This window comes from Pleurodeles waltl, chromosome 3_1 (genome assembly GCF_031143425.1).
Source record: "Pleurodeles waltl isolate 20211129_DDA chromosome 3_1, aPleWal1.hap1.20221129, whole genome shotgun sequence".
Taxonomy (NCBI): domain Eukaryota; kingdom Metazoa; phylum Chordata; class Amphibia; order Caudata; family Salamandridae; genus Pleurodeles; species Pleurodeles waltl.
The window spans coordinates 924,801,047-924,824,392 of NC_090440.1; the positions used below are offsets into that span (position 1 = coordinate 924,801,047).

Below are 23,346 nucleotides of genomic sequence, written 5' to 3' on the forward strand. Positions count from 1 at the left end.
CTAGGCCACATCAAGGAGACGGCGGAATACCCCATTGCCGCTGACCCAGGTACTTTGATCTTGGTAAAACGACTCTTCGGTACAGAGGGTATGACTAGTACTAGCTGGGCACTTGTATGCCAGGAACAGCTAAACACCACATTGCCCTTTTCTAGAAGACAGAAAATCACTCCTGTACTGCTCTTTGGGTCCACAGGCTAGGGCAAACACTGGGCATGGAGCAGACATCTTACAAGAACTCTCACTTCAAAAATAAATTTGTAGGCAAATCGCTCACTGAATACATGTCCCATTAAGAGTTCCTTTGACTCGCCTTCCCAGATATTTGAAGAGTTACAACTATTTGAGAGATAGGTGTAGGAGGATAGCCTGGTTTGTAGTAGATACCTGCGGTACTTACACCTTATACCAGGTCCAGTTATCCCTTATTAGTGAAATGTAGGAAGTGTTCAGAAGCCAGGCTGTCTAGAGGTAGCTGTAGCCAGAGCAGCCAAGGCTGAACTAGAAGACATGCAAAGCTCTTACTATACCACTGTAGTCACACAGTACTTACACATAAGAAAGACAATACTCAGTGTTAGTGACACAAGGCTAAAAATATCTTAGAGGCTATACTCCCTTAGGAGGTAAGTATTATACACAAAATATACACTAGTAACCAAAATCAGGTAAGTAAACAGTTATAGAAGAGTGCAAAAAGTGAAGTACCCCACCCCAGAGCCCAGGAAAGCAGGAGTAAAGTTCCCCAAGTTTCCTCAGAACACACTAGAACTTGTGATAAAGAACTACACGAAAACCAAGCAAGACTGCAAGACACCAACAATGGATTTCTAGACCTGAAGACCTGCAAAGAGAGGAGACCAAGTCCAAGAACAGCTGAAGAGTCCAGGAGTATTAGGAGCCCCTGCTAGCCCAGATGAAGGTGCGAAAGTGGATTCTCCGGTTAGAAAAAAAAAAGTCAGAGATGCACCGAAGAAGACAGCTGCGGGTTTCTGCTTGGTGCAAGAGATGTCCCACATCGAGAAGAAGAATGCAGGCTGGTTTTTTACATTGGATTCCGCCAAAAAGCCTTCCTCACGCAAAAGATGCATTTGGTGGGAAAAGGCGCTACCTGGCCCCAGGAGAGACCTGGGGGTCTCAACTCAGACTGAGGAGAAATAGGGGGCTCTCAGCACTTGAGATCCCTCAGAAGACCAGGCAGCACCCACAGGAGTCCAGGACACGGGACAAAGGAGTTGCAAATCTCAGTCGGCGCAGCACTACACAAAGGGCTCCCAAGCAGCCGGAGAACAACTCAGGGAGCTGAGCGTCACAGGATAGAGTGCTGGGGTCTAGGTCTAGACTGTGCACAAAGGATTTCTTGGAGAAGCGCACAGAAGCCCTAGGAGCTGCAAAACACGTGGTGCACAGGGGTACTGTCTGGCTCGAGGAGGCAAGCTCTTACCTCCACCAAATTTGAACAGGTGGACCTTTGGACAGCCTGGGTCACTTCGGTCCACCATCTGTGTTCCAGGATCCACGCTCGTCGCCAGGAGAGGGGATCCAGAGTGCCGGTTGTCGCTGCAGAGAGGTGCCTACTGAAACAGGAAAGTGACTCCGTCACTCCACGGGAGATTCCTTTGGTCCTTCTGGTGCAGGATGAAGACAGACAGTCCTCAGAGCATGCACAACCTGGAAACTGTTGCAGTTGCTGCCAGGAGCTGAAGTTACAGAGTTGCAGTAGCCTTCTTGGATACTTTGTTGCAATTGTAGAGTTCCTAGAGCACTTCTATGGTTAATCCGAGGGTAGAAGGTGAAGCAGAGGTTGCAGAGAATTCCTGTTGGAGTCTTTCAAAACCGAATCTGAGGAAACACCCAGAGGAGAGACCCTAAATAGCCCTGAGAGGGGGATTGGTCCCCTAACCAGGTTAAACACCTATCAGGAGGGGTCTCTGACGTCACCTGCTGGTACTGGCCACTCAGATGCTCCCAGAGGTCCCTGACCATCCAGAAAACAAGATGGTAGAACCCAACGACACTCTGGAGGGGCTCTGGGCACTCCCCTTTCCTTTTTCCAGTTTCGCACCAGAGCAGGGACTGGGGGTCCCTGAGCTGGTGTAGACTGGATTATGCAAGGAGGGCACCATTTGTGCCCTTCAAAGCATGCCCTAGGGGTCTGGGAGAATACCCATCCCATGCCTGTAACACCTATTTCCAAAGAGAGAGGGTGTAACACCCCTCTCCTAAAGGAAATGCATTGTTCTGTCTTCCTGGGATTGAGCTGCTCAAGATCCAGGAGGGCAGAAGCCTGTCAGTGAGGTGGCAGCAGCTGGGGCTGCAGTGGAAACCTCAGAGGGCTGGTTTGGCAGTACTGGGGGTCTATGGTGAAGCACAAAGGGGGCATGGAATTGGCACTCCAATACCAGAATCAGACTGGGGTACAACTTCTCAGTCTTAGACACCTCACATGGCCATATTCGGGGGTTACCATTGTGGAGCTACATATATGTATTGACATATATGTAGTGCACGCGTATAATGGTGTCCCCGCACTCACGAAGACTGGGAACTTGGGCCTAGACAACGTGGGAGCACCTCTGCTAGTGCAGGGGTGCCCTCACACACAGGTACTATGCTCCTAACCTTCAGGAACTGAAGGTTAGATATATAGGAGACTTATAAGTGACCTGGTGCAGTGAAAAGTGGCTGTGAAAGAGTGCTTACACTATTCCACTTAAGCTGCAATGCAGTCCTGAAGAAGTGTTTGTATGAGCTCCTTATGGGTGGCAAAATAAATGCTGCAGCCAATATGGATCTCCTGGAACCCCAATGCCCTGGGTACCTAGGTACCATATACTAGGGACTTATAAGGGGGGGGGGGGGTCCAATATGCTAATTTTGAGTGAAATAAGTGGTCACTACACTATAGTGACAAATTTGAAAACAGAGTGAGCATAAGCACTGGAGTTCTTCTGGCTAGGTTTGAGCTATAAAAATAAAATATACATGCATTCTTCTCTTCCATGTCAAGCTTTCTGAAGTCTTAATGCCAAAAGCAACACTTTCAATCAATCAATCAATCAAAGCATTTATAGAGCGCGCTACTCACCCGTGAGGGTCTCAAGGCGCTGGGGGGAGGGGTTACTGCTGCTCAAAGAGCCAGGTCTTGAGGCTCTTCCTGAAGGCGAGGTGGTCCTGGGTAGTCCTGAGGTGGACAGGAAGGGAGTTCCATGTCTTGGCTGCCAGGTAGGAGAAGGATTTACCTCTGGCGGTGGTTCTGCGGATGCGAGGGACAGTGGCGAGAGAGAGGCTGGTAGAGCGAAGTTGACGGGTGGGAGTGTAGAAGGCGAGGCGACTGTTGAGGTATTCAGGGCCCTTATTGTGGAGGGCTTTGTGTGCATGGGTGAGGAGCCTGAAGGTGATCCTTTTGTTGACGGGGAGCCAGTGCAGGTGTTTCAGGTGGGCGGATATGTGGTTGTGGCGGGGTACGTCGAGGATGAGGCGTGCAGAAGCGTTTTGTATGCGTTGAAGACGTTTCTGAAGTTTTGCGGTGGTTCCTGCGTATAGGGTGTTCCCGTAGTCCAGGCGGCTTGTGACGAGGGCGTGGGTAACAGTCTTTCTGGTATCGGCGGGGATCCAGCAGAAGATCTTCCAGAGCATTCTAAGAGTGTGGAAGCAAGAGGATGAGACGGCGTTGACTTGCTTGGTCATGGTGAGAAGGGGGTCCAGGATGAATCAGAGGTTGCGTGCGTGGTCTGAGGGGGTGGGTGCGGTGCCCAGGGCCGTGGGCCACCACAAGTCGTCCCAGGCGGACGGGGAGTTACAGAGGATGAGGACCTCCGTTTTGTGTGAGTTCAGTTTCAGGTGGCTGAGCTTCATCCATTGTGCGACGTCTTTCATTCCAACCTGCAGGATGGCTTTGGCGGTGGCTGGGTCTTTGGTGAGGGAGAGTATCAGCTGGGTGTCGTCGGCGTAGGAGATGATGTTGTGTTTGCGAGCGATGTTGGCGAGGGGGCTCATGTAGATCTTGAAGAGAGTGGGTTTGAGTGAGGAGCCTTGTGGGACGCCGCAGATGATCTCAGTGGGTTCTGAGCGAAAGGGAGGGAGGTAGACTCCCTGTGTTCGGTCCGAGAGGAACAAGATGATCCAGTTCAGGGCCTGTCCTTGGATACCAGTGGAGCGGACTTTAAATGTCCTTCTGGTTTAAAATAATCATCCTCTACGATCTTCCTGCAAGGGTTGCATATTCAGACTACCACGGGGTAGAAAGACATATGAAGAAACAAAATCATCAATTGGGGCTAAAAGCTAAAAAGAGAGACTTTCAGCACAGGTCACATGCAAAGTAGCAATAATCTATTTAAAGCAATCCTCTGACAGAAATACACCAGATCTCTCCAAACTAAAGATATGTACAAGGAACTGGATTCTGGCAAAAGGTGAACTCCGAAAAAACAGAAGCGGACTGTTTCTCTGAGTCAAATTCCATATTTTCCATTTCAAGGCACCTGACGGCTGGACTGATCACATTGTTTTTAAGGTCCATTCACTGTCAGTGAGACTTTCCTCCTTTCACTTCTCTAAGGCTAATTAAACTTGTGGAGTACCTTAGGGATCATCTTTATCTCCCTACTTTATTAATCTAAATATTTTGATGTTAATCCTTGTCCTGAAGCACAGGCAAGCCAAAGTGTACAATTACGCCGACGAAATGCAATTGATCTTCTGGATTGAGAATACACCGGAATCAATGTCAGCTTTTCAGGACTATTCTATTCATACGTGAATGGATTCACTGTAACCAACTTAAACTGAATTCTGACAAGATAGGAGGTTGTTAGCACTGGAAAACAACCTCACCTATGGAATGTCACCTTCCGGCCTTCCTCAATGGGCACTACACCTCACTCCAAGAATTTAGTAAAAAGCTTGGGAGTATTGATTGACTCCAAACTATCAATGAAACCACAGGTTGGGGCCACAGTCTCAGCCTTTTTCCAACTACATAAAATTAGGAAGATCAGTAGACATCTTTTCTTCGAAGCTCTCCCACAGGTCTTTATGGCACTGGTTATTTCGAGAGTCGACTATGCTAATTCCCTCTTCTTGGGTCTCCTCAAGAGGTTAGTTGTCAGGCTTCAACTAACACAAAGTCAGGAGACTAGGCTGCTCTTCCAACGACCTTGGAGGTGTCCTATCATTCCCCTATTGAAGAAATTGCATTGGCTTCCAATCGAACAAAGCTCTATTTATAAAATATGTTGCATTGTTTTCCAATCTTTACAGTCTTGTGCTGGCCTTCTTCTCAGCTCGTATCCACAAATATATACTGGTCCTCAATTTAAGATCTTCGCACCTGAATCTTCTCTCCATCCCCCCCTTTAAAAAGACAATGCTGGGTGGGAAAAGTTTATACTTTCTTGCACCCAGCATTTGGAATACCCTTCCTCCTGACATTAGGTTCACTCTGTCATCTCAAATGTAACAAACTCCTGAAGACCTGGCCATTTAGATTGGCTTACGAGTAATGTTTACAGAGTACTTCATCAAAGTTTTGCTTCAGTAGCTTCATAAGGTCAGGTAACATAATATGACCTACAGTGCTGCGTGAACCATCAAGGTACAGGTAGACTTAAGTGCCTTATTTCTGTGTGTGTGCTGCCAGACCCCTGGTGATGAACTTATTACAACAGTGGACTGATAATTATCAACATAAGATGTGTGTGTGCACTGCGTATATATTTTAATTTAAGGAGGTCTTCAACTGGTGGACAAATGTCAGAGAAGTAGCTGTTTGATCTCTAAATGACGGCAACGGCCTTACTTTACCATTTCCAAATGTAGTTTCCTATTTACAAAAACAGAGGCTGGATATCTACCTTATTGTGATTGAGGGAGCTAGAATTAAAGTACGTTTGTATTTTTTAAGAGAAGACCAACTTATGACACGCCAACTGATACAGTGCCTCTTTTGGTAACTTGTGCCTCTTCTAGGATTTGGTTGGGTGAGTTCTTGCGCTGAATTATCACCAATGGCCACTTTAGAAATGAAGCACAACTATTTGTCTGCTGCATCAGGAAGACATTTATGATCCTGCAAATTTAACTCAACTCAATGTTGAAGAGCAATTTCAGAAATAAAACTGGTGTAGGGGGAAGAGGAAAAACCTTGAACAAAGGGAGTTGCCTAAGAAAAAGAAATACAGAAAGTCTCAGGAGGACCGAGTGAGCATGATACAGAATAGATTGGGGAAGAGGAGAGAACTGAAAATGGGGGATGGAGGTGGGGCAAATGTAGAAATGAGCAAGAGAAGCAGACACCTGGATTATAGAGACACCAGGATTTCCACCATAAGGGTACGGAAGCAATCCAGCTGAAGTCTGATACAAAGACACAAAAGATGAGTGCTGACTGAGACGCAATGATATTTGTGTAGCAGGATCACATACATTTAGACAGTGTATAGCTAAATCATGTCTGATCTTTCATGTCTCTCTCTGCTTTCAGGGATTCTACTGTAGAACTCAATTATCTTTAAAAACAAAACTTGCAAGCATATCTAGGGTGTGAGACTCTGACCTGAATCCAGAAAACCAGAGCCCTAAGTGTTTACTCAGGGTTACCCTACTGCATAGCCTGGCCTATCATATCTAGTTTGAAGTATACTTAAACAAAGCAAAGCAAATATTTCCGTACATGTCATTTTGTAAAAACTACAAGTCTTAGTCCTTTCGGCCCACAGGACTGAACCAGTTGTGCGAGCAGATATGCTTTTTATGTTTTTAAGCATCTCTAAAAACATTTTGCCGGCTACCTGATAACAGGGTAATTTTCTAAGGGACACAAGGACCTAACAAGGTCTGCTTAAAAAAACAATGGAAAAATTACTTATTTTTGTGCTGAGTGACACTTGGCAAAGTAACTATTTGATGGAAAGATGTTAGCTATCTTTTTATGATGGATTTCAGAGGTGCAAGCTTCTACAGTGGAAGCAACTCCTCCATAGGTCACCATCAAATACTCCAAAAGGGGGTAAAAGTAAATAACTACTGGAGGACTTCAAGGCCTCAAGCAAAAGAGGTCTTGCTCATTTAGTAAAAAAAAGAAAAAATAATAATAATAAAATAAAAAAATCAGTAAAAACCCGACAATATCAAGTGGAGACAGCAAAAGAGAGGAAGCTCTTCCACAAGCAGCAGATTTATGCTGTAGCCCTCTAGCCACTACCAGGATAAATTCAAGAACATTTAGCATAGCGCGCCCTTTTCCACATGGTCAATCTGAGGGACAGGCACAAGTTGGTAAGGCAGTGTTCTTCTACTGTCTAACACTACGCCAATTTCAAACAATAACGTTCAAGTCATTTAGCTCAAAAGTCTCTTCAACAACTTGACAAATACGAACAAGTTCACATAGCCTAAGACTACATGTGGGATGGAGAAGAGAGAGGGAGAGAGAAAGCAAATGAAGGAGACGTTATCAAGACTGCAGCAGGTGTAGTCACTGTGAAACATGTTTATTTTGGGGGATTTGTGAAGCATACAGCTAACCCAACTGAGGCACTGAAGCCCTTAGAAAATGTCCTGATGCATTCTGCGGAATGGGTGAAGTTTGAAAAGGCCCATTTTAGTTGTAACCTGATAACAGTTTTAGAAGGAATTAAACGGAGGTAGAGTTGAAGACTGTTCCTGAGTTTGAGGAGCCAAATATCTAAAAGAGCTGCCCTCTCAGTGTCTGGACTGCATGGTTTCTGAGGTGATGGCAAGAGTTAAAGATATTGTGGGCCAGTTTTGGCTAGAACCTAGTATGTAGAACAGAGGGCTCTGAATTTGGTCCTTTTAGCTATCAGCAGCCAATAGAGGTCTCTAAGATAGGCAGAGGTGGAATAATGTTGGGGTACCGGAAGTAAGAGACTCTGCATCCTGGATGACCTAAAGACACCCAAGTAGATATTCCCAGGTAAAGTAGATTACCGTATTCCAGGCAAGAGATAATTGTCTGGACTATGGATTTCTGGGCGAAAGGAAAAAGGACAGGCAAAATCTTCACAACAGCAGGCTGCGGCTATGTTAAGTTAAAGAGCCACAGAGAGGTTGTGGCTTAGCCAGAAGCCCAGGATCTTTTTACGATCTCCTTGGGAGATAGAAAAGATCCAAGAGAGTGGGGCTGCCAGCGCGAGTACCACCAATTCGGCTAGTGGCCTACTATCATGCCTTCGGTTTTCTTATTAAGCTTCAGGCAGCTGAGACCCATCCAATTGGTGACAGCTGGAAAACAATTACAGAGTAAAATGGATTTAGTAGGGGAAGTCCTTTGACAGGAAAATAACAAGCTGGGTATTGCCTGCGTAAATGAGAGTAAATCCAAAAGACTATACGATGTAAGCGAGGGAGCGAAGGTAGATATTGAAAAGCACAGGGCTCAAAGATAAGCCCTGTTGAACACAACAGGTCACAGCATGGACAGAGGAAGAAAAGAGTTTAAGAGAGACTTTAAAACAAAGGACTTAAAAAAAAAAAAAAAAAATAACCATTTGTAGACCTCAAAATCTGTCTTTTCAGTAGGGCATCGCGAGACACTGTCATACGCCACAGTAAGGCTAGTAAAACGATGGCTGTAGATTCACCCTCACCAAGAGTGAGAAGCAGAGCTCCAGTAACAGCCCGAAGGGCGGACTCTGTGGCAGGCAAAAGCCTTATTGAGAAATATCTAGTATGGCATGGGATTCTAGATAATTGAGTTGTTGTTTATTGATGTGCTTTTATATCAATCTGGCTGGTAGCAGGAGGAGTGAGATGGGACAATAGTCTACTGGCTTAATGGGACGATAGACTGTGGGTGGGTTTTTCTTTTGCTAGAGGCAGAATGACAACTGTATGTTTTCAAGCCTGAGGACCAAAGCAGATTTAATCAAGAGATTTAGAAGTTGAAATAAAAAAGGATGAATGACTGAGGCCTCTTGGCTTATTGCGTGCATGGGTGTGAGATCTAATGGAGAGCCAGATTTGTTGGAACTAAATTGGTGGGTAAAACAATCAGCATTATTAATTGTTAAGTATGTCAGGAGTGTGCTGGGGAAAACAAGGGGTTCCAGATAGCTTAATGTAATGACAGCCTAAGCTTAAGGAGTAAAGTAACATAAATGTAGCTAAGTTTTTTGAGAAACAAACATAGCAACATCGTTACACCTAATAATTGAGAAGGAGTATGAACAGTAACAGGATCCAGAAGGGATTTTACAATCGAAGGAACTCCTTTGGGTGAATTGGAAGTTCCCTCAATTTTTTCTGCATATGAGTCACAGTGGGCAGTTCTGATGATTTTATGATAGCTCTTAAGGGTCTCTTCAGATTTCCATTTATTGTGTGTCTTTATGCTTGCACCATACACATTCTAGTTCTTAATTCTCTTTCTAAGAGATTTAAGATGACTGTTAAACCATGAGGCAGAAGGCCCTGATCTCTTAGTTGTGGTCAGGGTGAGAGGGATGATTAGGTCAAGGCCAGAGGAGATCCAACAGCTAACATAATGATCAGCTAAACTGATGTTGGATGTAAGAGTCAGTATAGAGTTGTCTACTTGGGAGCAGAACAATTAAGGCACAAGTTTTGACCAGTGTTGTGTGAGGGTGGCAGCCGTTACTGGGGAGAAAAGGAAACTTTTTAAGGAAGAAGTACTGGAAAGGTATAGTGATCTAACCAAATGAGTGGCATGGGTGCATCCACTCTGGCATTGGATGAATTGGGAAAGAAACTGATCTAGAATAAGGCTGGCCTTACAAGTAGTGGTACTGGGCATCAGTTGCATTGCTTCCAAGTTATTACTGAGATTTATAGTAGTAGTACAGCTGGGATAATCGAGGTGAAGCTTTAAATCATCTAAAAAATAAAGATAATGAAACTTATGATGTAAGAAACAATGGCTTTTACAAGGTTAAAGGTGAAATTCTGCTGTGGAAAGTACCAGCAAAATAAAGTGAACCAAAGATTTTAGTTCTGGCAAAGTGATTAAGGAGACACACATTCAGTGCAGAGGATTTCAGAGAAATGTACTTTCATTGTAAGCTGGCAGCACCATTTTCACCTTTTTCTATATGAAAGCCTCTGCTTCATCTTTCTCGCTGAAGATGAATGGTATTCACACTGAAAAAGCAAGACTTTAAAATTAAACAAAATAACTAACAAATTTCAGTGTCTAGAACACAACTGTGCCGCAAAAGATATGGATGTAAGATGACAACAATGTGAAATTATAAAATATTTTTCAATGCCATTAGGACTCAATTTGTGACAGATTCTAGGCTAGGCTAAAAAGTGTCACTAAAGCTTAGAAATGTATTCTGGTATGTTATTCTGTGATCCTTCTTGATGTCAAAAAGGATTTCAGAAGTTGTGCATACAATTTAATATATTGCATTTCTAATTGGATGTGCACTTTGACCATTCATTTTTTATCAACTTTGTTTATTGACAGTAATATAAAAGGCTAATATATGGCACAGTGATGCAATGCCTTTACAGAAGGAGAAATCGACATGTTGCATTCCAACACCACCCATCGCAATTCCATCTCATGTCCATGTCAATCAACAGTCGTGGAGGACCAGGTCTTGGCCCCAAAAGCAGCAAAATCATAACATATGTTGCTCCTTCAGGCATTTCATGACCCCCAGATTTTTGTCCATTTTTGGGAGCAACCCTGTCCCTCGTACAACGCTTTGTCAGCCTACTTTAAGCATTCATCAACATTTCAAAATTATTTCTTACCCTAGCTTCAAGAAGTGTGACATCCATCCCAAAGCTTTGCAATTGGCGAGCGGCTGCCAAACCGGATACTCCAGAGCCTATAATAATTACCTTCCCAGTTTTTTTTGCTGATGAACAGGACAAGAGAGAAACAGAAAGCTTCAGTGAGTAACTCGTTGTTGTGCAAAACATAACCATAGAAGATACAGTTTTTGTAAAACAGTTTTACCAGAGTGTCATACACTGTTTTGGGCACGGAACAAGCAGGGTCTACACTGAGCCTCAATTGTGGGGGCTAGGGTTGCTTGCCTCTGCTGTCCCAGAGTTTGCCCTACTATGGCACTACAAAATAGGTGAAAAAGAATCCACTTGATACTCAGTGGTAGCGATGCAAAGCATTCACAGGCTTCTGGGGGAGGTGGGGTTGGGGTTCACAAGCTCAGAACTCAATAGTCCCGCAGCAGCACAAGTGATTGCCCAAACCAGTGCTTTATTTTAGTAAAATAAAAACCCTTTAATACACACACTTAAAGCTCAATACTCCACAAAACGGGTATCGGGAACAAATAACACACTGGTGCTCCCCCTGATGTATAGAGTTTCTATATATAAAAGCTCAGGTGCAGATTACTCTTTAGCTCAATATGTAGCACCCACTTAAGCAATAAGGACCCTGCCAGCACAGTTTCACCACAGTGCAGACACAGAGTCCTTTCCCTGCAGCTAGTGAGGACCTACAGCGTGTGGCTTCCATTTCTATCAACTGATGGTACAGCCCACAATCTGGATGAAAGCTGCAGCAGAAGAACAGCAGAGAACTACGTCCTCACTGACGGGTGCTGACTGGATGAGCAGACGTCAGGAGAATTCAGGGTACTGACTTCTGGGTCTCTGGTGTGGTGCAGCAGATAGGTTGGCAAGGATCAGGGGACCACAGAGGCACCAGGATAGTCACAACAGGGTCTTTCGGTGCAGCAGGAGGGCCTCAGGTACAGTTCTTCATAGTGAAGGCATAGTCTGCCTCAGTTAAAGTTCCTGATGGTGGTCACAACTTTTGGTTGTGGCGGTACAGTGTGTCCCCAGACACAGCCCTTGCCTACAGCAGCGACAAATGCTGAGCATCCCCCACCCAAACCACCCTCCCTCACCTTTCCCCGAAACCAGTAGCAAAGAGCAACTGTTTCGACACTCCTCAGGGCACACAAACCACTCTCCTCAGTCTACCACCTTCTTGTAGATCCACACACCACTGTAGCCAAGCTGCTTCTGGCACTCCCAGGACAGTCACACCTACAGCTGGGTTGCCTGCCTTCCCTCTCTCAGTAGGCAGGTTGACTTCTAAACATTTCAGGTCATAAGAACGGATTCTTTCAGAAAGGCGAGATTTCAGGTGATATCCCCTATCCTCTGAGAAGCTGGCTGTCATGGAAACACCAACTCTGATTGCACAGGAGACCTCTGAATACTCTATGAAGCACTCCCTTCCTTCGTCAAAGAGAACTTGGAAATGGAACAACAAACAGTCAGTGGCTCCCACTTTTATACAGTCAAAGCAGACAGCAGATGTGGATTCCCTGCCTGCACTGTCAGAACCGGTTTAGGGTAGTTCTTTTTAAGTATCCTCTCCAGGTTGCTATTCAGACATAGCCTTTGTGTTAAGTGATGTCCTCGCAGCAGGGTAGTCTCCAGGCTGGAGTACCCACAACAGAGGAACAAAGAGGTATGTGTTTTCTAGACCTGGCTAGCAACAGCCACACTAAACAATGATCATGGAAGAGACAAAGACTGCAGTCCTACCCTTCACTTCTGCCATCTACCGAAAGGCAGAGCTTCTTTCTTCATAAGGCTTAATTGAATGTCTAAAGAAGCCTTGTATCCTTCCCTTCCTACTCCGGTAGTTATGTCTCCTCCATCCAGCTTCAGGATGTCAGCTGTCCACTTCTACTGTTTGGGAAAACTTCAACTTTTTACAGAGAAAGGGCCTGGTACTTCCACATTAGAACCTACAGGCCTTCATTGCTCTGACTCACTCAGACAAAATGCCTGTACCAAAAAGGAAACACGCACATATGCATAGCATACTTTTTGGATGTTAGTTATCACAGAGCATACACTTTGGATGTTAGTTATTGCATGTAAGCAAAACTTTACACAAGTGAGCCTGTAACCTTCACTCTAGTGATAAATATAAAAAGGTCTGGCCACAACTATGGGTTTCCAGGACATGTTCACCACCACTCTACATGCTAAACCTGTGACAGGACAGTAGTCCACTGTCAGTATAAGGAAGGCACACTTGAAAGGCCCTTCCAGGTCATAGGACAGGTTTGGAACCTCACACATGTCAAGGGTCAGACCTACGCCTCTGCGAAGCTAGAGACAAACTCAAAACCCAAGATACCAGATGCTTACAGTCTGGCATTTGGGGAAGAAAACACAGCAGTACATCATTCAGGGGGCGCTCCTGTCCCAACAGAGTATATGTGAACAAATGTAAGTGGTAAAGTGTTTTTTGTAAAGCTTTCTCAAACTGAAGTTTCCTGAAACTAAATTGTTTTACTTCACCAGGGGAAAAAAATCTCATCACTGTGCTAATTTTACAGTTCAGATGGATAATGCTTGAAGACCCCAATTTGTTTAGGCAGGGGAGGTAGCTAGCTCATGGTGGTGGTGGTGGTGGGGGGGGGGGGATGCAGAAGAATGGATACTATAAAACTCAACATATTTTGTTTCGAGTCAGGTTGTTAATATAGTGTACACCTAAACTAGTTACAGCAAACTAGAGAAGGCACCAAGGTATACAATAATAAACTGTTTTGCATATTGCATTATTCTCCACAGATATGCATTTTATGGCACATTTAATTATTCATTATTTAATATAATGGTATTCAATGAATAGTCCTCTGAAGAATGAAGAACAGATTTGGCCTCTCTGGAATTCAAAACTGTGTTCTGGAGGCAGAGATCAGAAGTGAATACATAACTCACTCAGCAATCTTTTGCGTTACATGCATATTTAAATGGTGTTAATGATTATGATCTAAAGACGGATTATATGCATGCTTTCTATGTGCTCAATCTGATCCTTCAACATATATTCCATTTTTAGCCTTGTAGTAAGAAAAGAAAATGATTTAACATCCCACAACATGCAGAAAGGTGGTTAAAAAGATAGAGAACATAGAAATGACAACTGTGATTACTGTGTTATTGCGTACATTAAGGTCACTTTTGGATATTCACTGTTCACAGCAGCAGGGTTCTTAAGGCACACTCCTGGTTTGATCAAGCAGTTTATCTAATAGAACCTGCTTTCAATTAGGAGACCAGAAAGAGGTCATCTGTATGGGAGTTCAACAACCCACATTAGATATGAGCGAGCCACTGAAAGTTTGAGCTGGGATCAAGACAAAAGACTAGCTCTGGCTCATCTGAAAATCCTCTTTGAACATTGAGAGGCCAAAACAAGCAGAGTTTTGAAAGGAGGGGGATGTGGCTAAGTTGGCTAAAATTGCTGATCACGAAACATGGGGAACCAGGTTCGAAATCTGGATGTTGACTTGAAGAAACTGCAGCAAACAAGTTTGTGTGCGGAACAATTTCTGAGGGATCATTGAGGCACTCTTGGGTCTGATTCCAGGGCACACGGGTGGACCCCCACTTCATTTGAGTTGAAGTAATTTTGGGAACTTCTACTCTAAATGGGTTTAGATGCACAAACAAATCATCCAGTTCTGACTGTCTCCTCACACAGTTTGGGTAACACCAATCCTTGCACTGCATATGATCAAAGACTGTTTTTTGCTGTTGCAGCGTATGCTGTATTTCAAGGATAACTGCACTGCATTACCCCGGGAACATCCAGCGCATGACAGGCTTTTCAAAATTCTGCATGCTGTTGAACATTTGTATGCCAGGTTTCCAGAGATGCACAATTCCATAAAGAATATAGCCATTGATGAGTCCTTGATCCTGTACAAAGGGTGGCTAGAGTTCTGGCAGTACACACTTAAGCAAAAGAGCTGGTTATGCCATCAAGCTGTACTTGCTGTGTGAGAGGTCTACTGGCAGTGTGTACAGCTTGACAGCGTACACAGGGAAGGACTCAGCTTTAAACTCTCTAGATTGCGTCCCCCACCACCCACTTCCCCCTTACTAAGGGTCACAACAAAGATTGTATGGGAGCTCGTCCAGCCACTCCTTCATAAAGGTTATAAACTTTATGTGGACATCTTCTACACAGGAGCAGAGCTGCTTATTTCAATAGGAGCTGTTTAGTAAGAAGCTCCAAGAATCCCGGAGTGCAGCGATGCGTTCCAGTGAACTGCTTGCAGTCACGTTTTGATAGGCGTGATGCGTACATGCTCACCACAACCCATGGCAAGAGCACTGCCCTCATCACTGTTTGGGGTCAGTGGGCCAAAGTTCAAAAGCCCATCTGTATACTTGAGTACGTGTACATGGGTGGCGTGGATAAGAATGACCAGGTCCTTCAGCCATACAACAAGAGTTGTAAACCATGCACTTGGTATAGAAAGCTGTTAACCCACCTGATCCTGATGGCAAAATACAATGCGTATGTTGTTTGGCATCAGACCACCACAAGAAAATGCATGTCTTTCCTTGACTGTCACTGAAAGTCTTACTGCTACAAAAGCAGGGCATCCACTTCATATGCTTTGGAGGACGGGGCAAGGCTGCAGGACTGACACCTTGCCGACCACATTCCTGTAACAGTTACAAAGACTCGACCATGTCATTGTTGTCATGAGTCTGTTCGAAGAAAGTAAAGAGGAAGGACACTCAATACTGTCCCCAGTGCCCATCTCAGCGAGCCCTGTGTTCTCCTACTTGCTTTATATGTTGTACCATACGAAAGTATTGAAAAATTGACTGGACCCGCTGTAACATGTACCTTTCAAAGGCTGTGCATAGATACATACCTTCAATGGACTAATACTTCACTAGACAAGCAGCCATACAAATTGTTTTCCTGTACTTGAGGAAATCATGGACATGCTTATGGTCTGCTTGACACCTTTATCTGCCTTCAAAACATGGTAGGTGTTCTGTTTGCCGTCTGACAAGTGCTTTACAGTCACCACACTGCACATAATAGACAGGACATAAGCCACATTGTCACGGAGTAACCTATGTAGCAAAAACCTGAACTCTTTAGTAGTTTTTGAAGTGCTACTTCAGGAAATTAGGGAGTCTTCACCTTTGCTCATCTGGACTTTTATTTGCACACATTTCATGTATGCTCATTAAGAGAACAGGCAGTAGTGACTTTTAAACTTGTGTCAAAAGGCTGGAATGATCTGCCACCACATATCTGCACCATCTCTACAATTACTGTATTCCGCACGAAGCTGCAGCTCTTCAACGAGACGATTCCAAAGATCAATCCTGACTGCTCCTTTCGGGTGACAGTGCGCTTTATAAATACTCATAACATTACAGAGAACTCTGCACACAGTGCTACATGTATGAGTCATATATTTGTCCTACTTGCCATGTTCATCCTCTGTCAGAACACAGTAGATGTACAGTTAGCCGTACAAGTCCATTAGTCACAGCAATGTATATAAAAATGGACGGACTTATGCCACGTTCTGTTATGTAGTACATGCTATTTAGGGAACTTAGGGCAGTCTTTCCCAGCATGTTATCCTAGTTTCCAAGTCAGATTTGCTCAATTAGTTCCAGGAATGTGGGCCGTGAAAGGCAGTCTTGGACACCCCCCCCAACTTGCATCCACTAATTGGAAGGAGATGGATTTAGTACAGTGGGTGTGCTAACGGTGCATGAAAGACTCGACTTACTGAGCCTCATGTGGATGTCATGAGAGCCATTAAAGGTCACTAGGCATGCATTTGGTACTGCTCAGAATGTCGACAGAGGCGGATACTTGAATGGGAGTAAAAACTGTCAATTTCTTTTCATCTGCGAAGTTTGTTGAGGCACCAACCGTCAACATGTGTGCAGAGGTTTACTTGTTTTTATGTACGTTGGTTGATGACTGAGTGAGAGTGGGTTTGAAAGGGAATTCCTTCCTGTGCCGTATAAACGTGATGGGCCATTCAATGGAGGCGTTATGTTGCTGTGAGTGCACTGATGAGTTAGATTGGGCCCGTGTGTTGGTGGTATGAAAGTCTTGTGTGGGGTGCATGACCTACATATGAATGTTCAATAAGGCAGTTGATGCCTTGACGAGGCTTTATTGCTCAGCTTTGGTAGACTTGGTTTACATTTTCTAATACTGTGATTAGTATTTGTTCTTTGAACCTAGCATTTTTGGAGGTGGCAAAACCAACCTGTGAGTGGTGGTGTTATTTTTAAAGTTCAGTATCAAACCCTTACTTTCTTTTAAACTGAACACCCACAGGTGTCAAAGATGTTGCAACTTGCATTGTTCCTCACCTTCCCAAACTGCCCTGAGGAATTGGAGATTACATAAATGGCCAAGATCATTATTTTAGTTACATTTTGTGATGGATATTTCTGAAGCATATTGCGATCCACAAATTGCAGTCACTCAACATTTTCACCTTTTGTACACATCCAAATGAAACCCAATTTTCGTGGGAGGACCTAGTGCACGATTGGAAAGTGTTAAAAACATTATATTGACACATCCATTCTTTTTTTTACTGAAACCACTCTGTTTGCGCAATGTGCTTAGCTGTGGATTTTGGGGTTACCTATGTCAATAGGCAGGGAAACCTACCAAAATATGCACACTTCTGCAAACTAGACAACCAGCACAGTCCAGGGGTGCATGACTTGCATTGCTCTCACTAGGGTAATTCTACATAACTTACGGTTTGTTTTTTTAAACAGGGTGAGTGGGATCAGGATGGAGGGACAGGCAAAAGGTCTGTATTTTCACATAACATGCCTGTACGCATTTGACCAACCAATGTGCTATACCAGCTTTGCACAAAGCACAGCCTTTGTGTGGTTTGGAGAAAAAAAAGCAAAGAGAAATGTACAATGGAGGCAATGTAGTACATAGGTGCTTTTTTGACATCTAGTGTATGGAGAGGTCATTCTGCTATGCAATCTGAACGTGGGAAAAACACTAGGAGTTCTATTGTTTGATTAAGATGGAAAATAGAGGCGTAGACACCACCTTTGGAATGAATTTAGAGTAGTCCTAAGGACAGACCCCTTTGTGCTGAACTTGGAAAAGAGATCTTCCAGGGTAAGAGTCTGAAGCTCACTGACACGCCAAAGGGAAGTGAGATCTACTAAAAAAGCTACTTTCCAGGACAGGAACAAGGTGCATGAGTGAAGTGGCTCAAAAGGAGGGACCCTAAGCCTTGATGGAACAATATTAAGGTTCCACATGCAGAAAGGTGGCACCCTTGTTGGGATAAATTTGTTTGAACCCCTCCATGAAAGCTTCAGTAACAGGGAAACCTAAAAAGGAAAAGGCAAGCTGCAACAGCTGCCAAATGAAGCCTAATGGAACTGTATGTAGGGTCTGACTTTTGCAAGTGGCGCAGATAACAGAAAATATCCTGCGCTGCTGCTTATAGAGGGGCAATATGTCTAGGAAAATAGCTGTGCACAAATCTTTTCTGTTTGGCTGTTTAGCAGCCTCTGGTTGTGGGTCTGAACGACTAAGAACTGCCATGCGTTTTGAAGGGAGGGTGAGATACCCAAACTCTAGGATTTCAGGAGCCAAATCACAAGATTGAGCTGTATGGAGGTGTGAAGTCTCTGTGTGCTTTGATTCTCTGTGAGAAGGTGAGACTGATTGGACAACTTCTTGTAAGGCAATTCTGGCAGAGTGGCGAACGAGGGCTGCCAAACCCAGATTGCGGTTACTAAGACAAGAGGGAGGAATGTGTGCAGAAGCCTACGAACCACAAATGGAAGAAGTGCGAGAAGCAGAAAAGCGTCGGCAAATATCTCAGACCAGTTCCTTACATCCATAGTGCACTGCTAATGGACTGTGGTAACCTGGAGGTGAAGTTTGGGCATTTAACATTTTCTGCTGTGGCGAACAGCTCCATGTGGGGAAACCTACAATGGTAGAAGTACAGTATTAGGACTTAACGGTGGAGTGCCCACTCAATGACTTCTTGCTGCATCCTTCTCCACTCCAGGGATGTGCTGTATCAGTAGATGGACTCTGATGTATCGCCACTGCCAAATGCCTTGGGCTAAACTGGACAACTGCAGAGAGTGGGTGCTGCCCTGTTTCTATGAGTAAAGCATGGCTGTTGTGTTGTCCGTCCGGACTATTATCTCTGTCAAGGGAAGGTACTATCAAAGGAAGGACGCCTTGAAGGCTAGCTGGATGGCTAGCAACGGCAGGTGGCTGATGTGGAGATCCCGATGTGCAGGCATACTCACCCCTTGCACGGTCAGCTCTTGTAGATCAGCTCACCATTGGTGATGGTCACCTGCAGCACTGAGTCTAAGAACGGCCATCCTTGCAATAGGTTGCTGGCATTCCACCAAGGCAGAAAGCAGTGCATCCGGCCCCAGATCAACTCCACAACCTCCCACTGACTCTCCGATTGTGACCATTGAGCCGCTAGGCACTCCTGCAACAGGCACATGTGTAAACTGGCAAGTGGCTCTATAGCAATGCAAAATGTCATCATGCCTCAGAAGCACATGAACTTTCTGAACATTACATGACTAGCTGGTTGAAAAGGAGTAAGCAGCGCTTAGAATACTTGTACCTTTGCAGGACTAGGATGTGATTTTACTGTGTGAGAGTTGACTGCGGCCCAGAGGAAGGGTTGTACTTGCAGGGGCTGGAGAGAGGAAGTGACAGCATTGATAATAAAGCCTAGGCTGTGTAAGAGATGTATGGTGTCTTTGATGTACACTAGGCATTGTTGTTCCATTGTATTCATGATCAGCTCACAGTCCAGGTAAGGGAAGATGTGAATACCGTTCCTTCAGAGGTGAGCGGCTACCAATGTAAGACACCCTGGAAGTGGGGTTACTTTCAATGGCAGCACTTTGAACTGATAATGCTGACTGCTTACCACAAACCAGATTACCAGGTGACTTGCAGGGATAATGAGAATCCAATACATGTCACAAAGTGTTTTTTGTTAAATAAAGTTTGCAAGGGCTTCTGGGCAAGAAAAGCTGGTGAGAGCCGCACTACTCAATCCACCGTTAATTTGCCTAGGAGACTAGTTTCCAAAAACGTACAGGTTTGCGAGGTTTCCTTGGGTGCTGGCTGAACTAGGATCCACTATGCACTGCTACCTACAGTGCAGAACAAGCATTGGCAAAGCCAATAGGTTGTGTCTATGCGAGAGATATAACGTTTGGCAACTTCGAGCAAACAATGATTAAACCTTGTTGTGTTGACAAGTAGTAGTTCCAGCTTTATTTCTTCTTCTTCTTACATGTCACATATCATACTACACAGTATTTTCAGTACCCAAGCCAATGCCAACACATGTTCCGTCTAAGCTACATTAGTTGCAGCCGACTTCTTCAGGGCTAGAACAAATTTATAAATAAAGCATCAATTGAAGGAGCAGTCAAAAACAATATCAATACCATCACCAAGGCAGACCAAAGCCACTAGTGGGAGAAAATAAAAAAGGGTGTGATGGACAGTATAGTCAAGAAAATAAAAAATTACCATGCTTCTATCAAAACACGGTTAGAAAAAAAAAAAAAAAAAAAAAAAAAGTGCTCACCCAGGTCAAAGTTATTCATCCAGCACCCTACATGTGCTAATAGCACATCAGTTAATAAATGTTGGTACCTCGCAATTGCTAGTAGAACTTTAGATATCTGTTACACTAGCTATGTAGGTTATGCTGAAACAAAGGAACAGCATCTCACTGCTATCTCCTTCTCAAAACTTCTTCTAATACCAGTCAATTCCCAGTGCCCCTCAAACCTTATGAACAGCATATTACAAACTCAAAAGATGTGTACTTTTATCTGGTATAGTCAATCTATCCAAATCAAAAAAAGAAAACACCAGCATTTAGCCTCAGAATAGCATTTCTTTATTTATTTTTTTAACAAACAGTTGTCATACAGTGTATCTAAATATAAAATGTATAATGAATAACAAACACACAGTCACCACTGCATTTTTGTAAAATGATGTCAGTATTCTAGCACCACTCTGTCCCTGTGTGGATGAAGGACTATTTGTTCTCACCACAATCAGCTTTACAGCGCGCTTTTATACAACTTCATAGGTAATCGCATAATAATTGTATAGAACCAGTAATCATACTGACAAGCACCATTATAATGCACAACGCAGAAACCTAAACACTATCGGTTCCGCTCGTACATTATAGATTCTCTAAATTGTGTCAGTACCATAGTGTATCTTGTATATAGCAAAACTATGTCCACAATACGATATGTATTGATCCAAATTCATCCCATACTCCCAGTGTATCAAATTCAAAGCCAATTGGGAAAATGAACATGCTGACAGTCTCATTATTCACATCCAATCACATTTAATCAATCCCATTGCCACATAACAAGGTTTAGTCATGGACACTGTTATTAGGATCGTGCAGTACCAGCAAACAATGTAAGGCACAATCTTATTTGCAACTCTTCCAGCCGCATTTTATCGCAATAAATTATGAACACCATTTTATGGGGCACCTTGGTACATGCTAACATTCAAAGGCATATTCATGAAGTCCACATCCAACCACAATTATTACTGTGATCACCTATACCAAGTTAGCTGGCGCGCTACACAACAACCTCAAGAGCATACCTCGGAGAGTGCTCCCTGCCGACCCTGGCGTCTTGCCAGGAAGTAAAGCTCAGAATTCGGGTGCCATGTTGGGATCCCCTTATAAATCCCGGGACCCAGAGGCAGCCCAGCGCACATGTCAGAGCGGTGAGGAGTGAGGGAGTGATCTTGGGGGGAGGGTGAGGCGGGGCTGCAGCCAGTGCACCTTGGAGGCCTCGAGGCGGTGCCGTTCCAGCAGTGGCAGCCAATAGCAGTATCCTCCTCCTTCCCCCTCAAGCCCAGAATGACACCGGGGAAGCGTCTTCAGTGCCCTCCCTGGACAATTTACATCACAGCCACGTGGCAGTTAGGCCTGGAGTGGTCCTTTCCATGACCACAGAACCGGGGCCAAGTTCTGTTTGGCGATACAGGCCTGGCTGACCCCAGGGGAGTCTACAGCACGGCGGGGGGGTAGGCCTGTGCACCCTCAACCCCCCACTTTTTAGTTGGGGTTACTAAGACAAGAGGGAGGAATGTCTGCAGAAGCGTACGAACCACGAATGGAAGGAGTGGGAGAAGCAGAAAAGCGTAGGCAAATATCTCAGACCAGTTCATTACATCCATAGTGCACTGCTAATGGACTGTGGTAACCTGGAGGCGAAGTTTGGGCATTTAGCATTTTCTGCTGTGGTGAACAGCTTTATGTGGGGAAACCTACAATGTTAGAAGTACAGTCCCCCTCAAGCCCAGAATGATGCCGGGGAAGCATCTTCAGTGCCCTACCTGGACAATTTACATCACAGCCACGTGGCAGTTAGGCCTGAAGTGGTCCTTTCCATGACCACAGAACCGGGGGCAAGTTCCATTGTTTGGCGATACAGTCCTGGCTGGCCCCAGGGGAGTCTACAGCACGGCGGGGGGTAGGCCTGTGCACCTCCCTCTTTTTGGACACACAATGTAGTCACGCATCAGCCTGTGGTGAGGCCCCACAAATACAAACTTACCTGCTGGCTGAGTCCTCCTCAGCAGAGGCCCACATTGGTGATCCACGTTTCTGCACCGTGCGCACTGACCACAAGAAAAAGCATAGCACAGCAGTCTAATTTCAATCTGTGATAGTGCTTGGTGCTGCCTGCCTTGCGTATTGGGTGTGATCTGTGTGGCCGTGGCGGTTACCGGTGCCGTCCCCCTATGAAGGGCGAAGTTTCATCCCACGATCCTGGGTTTGTAACAAGACCAGCGCTAGCTGGGAGGCGATTCTGGGGGGCCATGGTGACCCCAAGCAGCGTAAGCTTCCATTTGAGAGGAGGCCTCAGGACAACATGGCTCCTACTCTGGTGAAGGAGTCAGAGGAAGTACAGAGTGAACAAATGTGAGCTTCGACATTAGGTCACATCATACGCTGGACCCCAGGCCTTCCCCGCAGGAACTTGCCCGTTTGATTATTGCCCGCTTATTGCACTCCAGAGACTGAGACAACGCCCTCCGCCTTGCTAAGAAAAAAGGTCCCTTACAGTATCAAGGAACGGTTGGGTCCCTCTACCCCGATTTCACATCCACGGTGCAGGAAGCCAGACGGAAATTCTCTGAGGTCAGGGCAGCACTCCGTTCCCTAAGCATACGCTATGGAATGACCAGGTTGAGGGTGGAGGTGAACAGCAGAGCTCGATACTTTGACACCGCTGGTGATGCCATGAAGTTCTGCAAACAGCACCCTCTGCCGGGTGGGTCGCCAGGCAGCTCCCCGCAGGGGCACAACGATCAGGATGCTGGGCCTGCTTCGAGCATTGAAATATTTGCCCTGGATTAGATGAAGTGGCCTGGATCGTTCCCACGGTCAAGTTGACATAATCAGTGCTCCTCCAGTACCGACAAAAAATGGTTGCTTGTGTGCTGCCCTACTGTTTATCATT

The 23,346-nt window shown here is 44.8% G+C and overlaps 1 protein-coding gene across 3 annotated transcripts in view; it reads right to left on the reverse strand.

The window, feature by feature from the left end:
- Window positions 1-23,346, reverse strand: part of KDM1A (lysine demethylase 1A) — a 590,627-nt gene that overhangs the window by 387,363 nt on the left and 179,918 nt on the right. For all 3 annotated transcript variants that reach the window (XM_069223917.1, XM_069223918.1, XM_069223916.1), the window contains exon 6: window positions 10,747-10,853. In XM_069223917.1, the coding sequence (XP_069080018.1) occupies window positions 10,747-10,853 (107 nt within the window). The remainder of the gene's footprint in view (window positions 1-10,746; window positions 10,854-23,346) is intronic.